Genomic DNA, 6851 nt, shown 5'->3' with positions numbered 1-6851 from the left:
AAATAATATAAAATATCAAAGATACTATACTTTAGTTTAGTTCTTTTCTCATGGGTAGTTTTGAAAATTGAGATAAAATAATGAACAAATAATTTTTTTTATGAGTATGGTAAAGACATTAACTAAAAAAACAAAATTATTAAAATTTAGATAAAATAATGTACAAATAATTTTTTTAATGACTATGGTAAAGACATTAACTTAAAATAAAACAAAATTATTATAATCAAAATATTACAAATATTTTACCCATAGGATATGTAAGATTTCGTTATATGCGCGTGCAGAGAGAATTTGATTCTCTTTGTGTATAATTTTTTTTATAATGAAACATCATAAACTAGATTAGTCTACCAATGAATTAAAGCTAACATGTGATCTTTGACGCATGACAAAAAAAATATTAACAATCTTTTTTAACTTCTAAAAACAACTTATTATTTATTAGTAAAAGCATATTAAACATTCTATAAATTCATGTACATTCATAAATAAAAGTCTATATCGAAATTTTAGTTAGTAGTAAAAAGTAAAGATATTAAACATTAATTCTTTAAATAGTTACATATTCATTAATAAATGTCTATATAAAGGTTGGGCAGCTGATCATAGTTAGTTACAAATACATACTTACATGGCAGCCAAATGACCCAATCGTGTAAATTACCCATTTCCACCGATGGAAGGTGTGATATAGAAAACTCCGAAAGTTAATGAGAGTGGAGCCACACCTCCTTGGCGCCCCACAACGCAAAAAGTATAAACTATATGAAAGTAATAATAAACAAAAACTTTATGGTCAATTACATCTTATGTACCTTTTTTTTTTTTTCATTTTCTTCCCCCTCAACCTCCTCACAATTATTTTCACTTAAATAATTGTTATTCTCTATTTCTATGTGTATATATAAATACTTGCATGTTTATACACATAATCCATTAAACCCTTGCATATCATATAGTTCTTCTTGCATAAGGTACTCAGCCATACTAAGCTGGTGGTCAACAATTCAACATCATAAGTGATCAAAGAGAGAAATTGAAAGAGATATGAGAAAAGAGTGTCATCCTTTGTTAAGGGGAGGGAGAGGAGATAACAAATATAAACATGGATTTTCTACGGCTGAGATGGAGTCACTGACAAGCATATGTGAAGTTGTGTTGCCTCCTTTGCCTATGGATGCTCTGAAGATCAGAAAGGAAGACCATGATGATGATGATTCTAGCAATAAGAGTCTTCAGTCCTTCTTGGATATTTCTGCTTCTCGCTATCCAATCCCTCATGAGGTATGAATATATAATAAAGATTAAAATATGTTTCAGGACTCTTAATTTCCTGTTAAATTTGGTCTTGGTCATCGTATTTTAAGAATGATGATTCTGGTTCTCCTATTTTTTATAATCAGCAAATTTGGTCTTTTTCTATAGAACTTGGCATGACTAAAATAAATTTTTACCGAAAATTAAGAAACCTAAAATACTATTTATCCTGTAATATTATAGTATACTAGTGTATTATAAGTATGCAATTAACAATTTCTTCCTCACTTCTTCTGTGTTATTTTTTTGTTCTGATTTTGCAAGAAACCCCGGTATGCAAAAAACAGCTTTGAGTGCATAAGTGGGACCCACGTAGTTACCATGTGCATATCGCAAATCCAGGCAGTTGTCCATGTTGTTAATGTGTGTGTGCCTGCATGATGATCACATAAATATGAGGATTTAAATGGTTTCAAATACTAGTAAGTGAAAGACAGTAATTGCAAAATCCAGATTGATATTCACCCCTTTTATGAGACTTGGGAATCTCGCAATGAAATTGAAGGATTGATACATGTAACTGTGTATACTAGAAATCATTAAATGTGATCCAAATATCACTTGACCTTATACCTGAAAAATTAACAAATAATAACTGAAATTGTGCATTGCAGCCTGGCAACTACTTATTACTGTCCTTGTATGTGAGTGTCGTGTCCTGGTCATGTACTTGAAAAAGAACCGCTTTCAAATAATTTGGTTTATTTGATAGGAAGTTCATGTGGCATTCATATATTTGTGCAATACGGGAGAAAAAAAAAATAGAATGAGTTTGTGTCCTAATTACTGGTGCATTCACTTTTGATTCAATTTAACATATTGCAGCATTAATCTACTAGAATTTAAGGATAAATATTTGGCTTATCTTCTAAACAATTAGTGCTTACAATTATTTTATTATTTTTTGTTAATTGAAATCCATTTCATCTTACCAAGAGAAGTGCTGAAACAGTGAAACATTTCGCTGCACCCTAGCCTGCTTCACAGATAAGAAATTCCCTGTAATACTATGTTATCCCAAAGGTGATACATTAGTGTCAAACCAAATCAATGGATTCATTTATATATTTAATGACTGTATTGTTAGTGTAAATTTTTATATTGTATATAATTCATAAGTTTTTTAAAATAGTTATTATATATATAGTAATTAGTTTGTAATTGGATAGCAGGATAATAGTGTAAAATTGTTTTATATTATTAGTGCATAGGTTATTTTTTTCTTCATTTATTTAGTATAACTTCAACTGGTTTTATTTTTTTTTATTTATTTCCAATCACTCACCGTCACAATGAATTTATGATGAAGCATTAGAAAGTTCAGAGCCAAGTGGTGAAACTAGGGGCCAGGGTACTCATTATTTAGTCTAGGTTAGGCTCCTACTATTAAATTTCTTTTATCTAAAATCGATTTATTGCATTCTAATTTAGGTGCAACTGTGATAAATTTTAGATTCCCATTTTTTTCCAACCATATTGGTAGAATCCGTTTATGTGGTGGTATTTATTTAAAAACTCTTTAAGCTGAACTTGAACAATGTGATTGTAATGTTTGTTAAATTAGTTGAATAATCTTTTTCTCTACATTCTTCATATCTCACATATATCCTGTTTCATTTTCAATGGCAACAGGTTGCCGAGATGATAACTAAGAGAAGTTTAATTGAAACAGTAATACTGATTAGAGTGGTTTTATGGCTGCTGGCAACAAGGTTGGGCACCTTGTTGCTCTGTGGTTTCCTCTGTCTTGGTGAAAATTGGCCCTATATCAACAAGTTCTCAAACATATCTTTGGAGAAAAGAGAAAAGATTATGCAGAAGTGGTTGAAGCATAGGTTCCTCACACCCATTAGACTGACCTTTGCTTGCATCAAAGTCTTGTGCCTCTTTGTTTTTTTCTCTTGGGTATTATTCAGCCTTGATCCAAAGTTCTCTTATTAACTATCATTGTTCCTTGTCATCTGAACATAGTGAAATCGTAATAGACAATTTAACATGCTAAAAATTGGCTAAAATATAATTTTTAGTACATTTTATTTTTTGGTTTTAATTTGGTCTTTTATGTTTAAAAAGTTTCACTTTAGTTTCTTAAAGTACTAAAGTGACTCTATTGGACCAAATTGATCCTTTGGTTAGAGTAAATTGACAGAAAAATCAACTTGGTTTCTTATTATTTATCTAACTTAGTAAATTGAGCCTTAACCACAATTAGCTAAAATTAAACATTTTTTATGTTAATTTTAGTTAACTTGTCAAGGCTCATTTGATGTGATATCTCTTAGAGTTTGTCATGTGTTATCAAGTTGACTAAGTTATTATAGTAAATTGAGAGAAGAGCCAACTTAGTCTAATAGAGACATTTTAATAGAGTAAAATGAAACTTTTAAAACTTATCAGAACAAATTGAACCAAATTATAAGATGAGGAACTAGAGTTATAGAAAATTGATCAGAATTATTTTAGCCTAAAAGTTTTTTTGAAAAATGGACAGTTGTAGAAAATTTCTGGAAATGTTTTTCAGGTTGATGAAAATGGTGATAACCCAGCATGGAAAGCCATTGGATATGAGGTACCTGCTGATGAGAAAATGACCAACACCTCCAACACTAGGCCCCTTGAAAAGGGGATTATAGAAACCATGAATGAATCTGACTCCACTCTTCAACAGTCTCTTGCCAATAAAGGCCTCAATGTTACACTAGACTCCAAAAGCAACATCCTCAAAGTCAAATGTGATGCACTAGTTGTTGGTTCAGGTTGTGGTGGAGGAGTTGCAGCTGCTGTTCTTTCAAGTGCTGGTCACAAGGTGGTTGTTCTTGAGAAAGGAAACTATTTTACTCCTCAGGATTATTCATCTCTAGAAGGACCTTCCATGAATCAACTATATGAAACTGGAGGGATCCTTGCTTCTGTGGACTCAAGAGTACTAGTTTTGGCAGGATCAACAGTGGGAGGTGGCTCTGCTGTTAATTGGTCAGCATGCATTAAAACCCCACACAAGGTGTTAAAAGAGTGGTCTGAGAGCCACAAGCTTCCCTTCTTTTCAAGCCAAGAATATCTCTCTGCAATGGAAAATGTGTGTGAAAGGATTGGTGTCACAGAAAACTGTTCACAAGAGGGATTCCAAAACCAAGTGCTGAGAAAAGGGTGTCAAAATCTTGGCCTCAAAGTTGACTATGTGCCAAGAAACTCTTCAGGGAATCACTACTGCTCATGTGGTTATGGCTGTCCTAAAGGAGAGAAACAAGGGACTCAAGATACGTGGCTTGCAGATGCAGTTGAAAGAGATGCAGTAATAATAACAGGATGCAAAGCTGAGAGGTTCTTGTTGGAAAGTAACAGGAGTGGAAATGGCAGAAAGAAGAAATGTTTAGGAGTGACGGCAAAAACATTAAACAGCAGAATCACAATGAAGCTACAAATTGAGGCCAAAGTGACAATTTCTGCTGGTGGAGCACTTTTGACACCCCCTTTGTTAATCTCTAGTGGACTAAAAAACAAGAACATTGGTAAAAACCTTCATCTCCACCCTGTGCTAATGACATGGGGATACTTCCCAGAATCAAATGATTCAGAATTCAAAGGCAAAGTCTATGAGGGAGGTATAATAACATCAGTCCATAAAGTGCCATCACCAGACTCCAATTCAGATTCAAGGGCCATAATTGAAACCCCTTTGCTAGGACCAGCATCCTTTGCAGCACTGTGTCCTTGGGAATCAGGACAAGACTTCAAAGAAAGAATGCTGAATTACCCTAGAACTTCACATTTGATCACAATAATAAGAGACATGGCTTGTGGACAGGTAACAACAGAAGGAAGGATCAGCTACAAGCTGAATGAAGTTGACAAGGAGAACATGAAGGCTGGCTTGAAACAAGCACTGAGGATTCTTATAGCTGCAGGAGCAGTTGAGGTAGGAACACACAGAAGTGATGGTCAAAGACTTAAGTGTGATGGCATTGGTGAAAATGAAGTGCAAGAGTTTTTGGACAGTGTATGTCCAATGGAGGGGGCACTTTCACCAGGTGAGAAATGGAACATATATAGTTCTGCACATCAAATGGGGAGCTGCAGAATGGGGGTCAGTGAAAAAGAAGGTGCAGTTGATGAAAATGGGGAGACATGGGAGGCTGAAGGGTTGTTTGTTTGTGATGCTAGTGTGCTTCCAAGTGCTGTTGGTGTCAATCCCATGATCACAGTTCAATCAACTGCATACTGCATCTCTAATAGAATAGTAGATTATCTTAGAAGGGATTAAATAATCTCAGAAGTTTGTCGAATTTTCTTTTTCAATTGGAAGCATGCTGTTTTAGTTTGATTATCAAATTAGGTGTGTGTTTTTACTATAATGTTATGTATTAAAGAGGAATGCTAGTGATATTGTGATTCACTGGCACTCTTCCTTTAAAATTTATTGGAAATTGATAAATTTTGCTTCTTATTTAATATAAATTTGGAGAAAGAATTATTATGAGAAGCAAAACTTACCTAAAATGATGATTTCAATAACAAAAATCTGAAATTTGAACCCAATAACACCCAACATGAACAAAATGACTCAACCTGATGCGTCAAACATCTATTAGCATTTTCATGCATCTTAGTGTATTTATTTTACATGATGTTTGTACTACATTACTTTTCTTTACATCGCTTAAATAATAGGGTAAAGGAGTGACGTGGCTGTGCATGGATCTTCCAAAGAAACTAATGCATCATGCATGAGCCTGATTTAAATGTGGATCAGAAATGTGTAATTGTCATTTTCAATATATGGTGTTACAAAAGATTAAACAAATAAATATAGACAATGATTGGAATAATGTCAGCCAAGTACTTTCGTTGTCTACTTTGATTGTCCCGGTAGGTAAGTTGAATGTTGCGGCAATTGAAAAATTGGCATGATTAGCGGTCATACCTAATTTTGTTTTTGAAAAGGCTATTATGCATTTATGCCTGATATAGGATTGACAAGCTTAGGAGGAAATAACTAATAAATGCCGTAACAAATGTTTGGAAGCAACAGGGAACACCTAATTCATTGCGTTTTGGTAACGAAACGAGAAGAAATTGTTAGAAAAAGAGAAGAGACCAGAGATTATTGAGAAAATTTTCTTTATTTGGCACACTTGTTTATATGATTTGGTGTTCTATTTAAAGTAGAACAATCCATAGGCATTGTATAATTGTTCAATTAAGACACTAAATGTACATAATCTCATAACATTTTTAATATGTAGTGGTTAAAAAAAATGAAGTCCAATAATTCTTATTAGCTCACACTCATTCATATTCTAATAATAACTCACCCATTTATTTTCTAACTATTACTATTTCTAACATCATCGCTTAATTAGAAAATTCTCAATTAATTTTCTGCACTTCAAGTCTTGCTTTCAATCTTCTAATATTTTCAAACTCCACGGGCTTAGGCAAAATATTTACAACTTGGTTTTCTATCTTCGCATGAACAAACTCCACTTTTTCTTTTTCTTACTCTTTTTTTAAAACTTGAACACCCATTTGAT

General features: G+C 33.1%; 1 protein-coding gene across 1 annotated transcript; it reads left to right on the top strand.

Annotated features, from left to right (window-relative positions):
- Positions 1 to 821: 821 nt before the first annotated feature.
- Positions 822 to 5649, top strand: LOC100799413 (long-chain-alcohol oxidase FAO1). The gene is made up of 3 exons (XM_006582198.4): positions 822 to 1287; positions 2953 to 3225; positions 3842 to 5649. Exons 1-3 carry the CDS (start codon positions 1051 to 1053, stop codon positions 5579 to 5581), a joined length of 2250 nt encoding a protein of 749 aa, XP_006582261.1. The 5' UTR covers positions 822 to 1050; the 3' UTR covers positions 5582 to 5649.
- The last annotated feature ends 1202 nt before the right edge of the window (positions 5650 to 6851 follow it).

Source organism: Glycine max, chromosome 6, assembly GCF_000004515.6.
Source record: "Glycine max cultivar Williams 82 chromosome 6, Glycine_max_v4.0, whole genome shotgun sequence".
NCBI classification, from domain to species: Eukaryota; Viridiplantae; Streptophyta; class Magnoliopsida; order Fabales; family Fabaceae; genus Glycine; species Glycine max.
The sequence above is the reverse complement of the archived record's forward strand: the minus strand, read 5'-3'. Positions and strand labels throughout refer to the sequence as shown.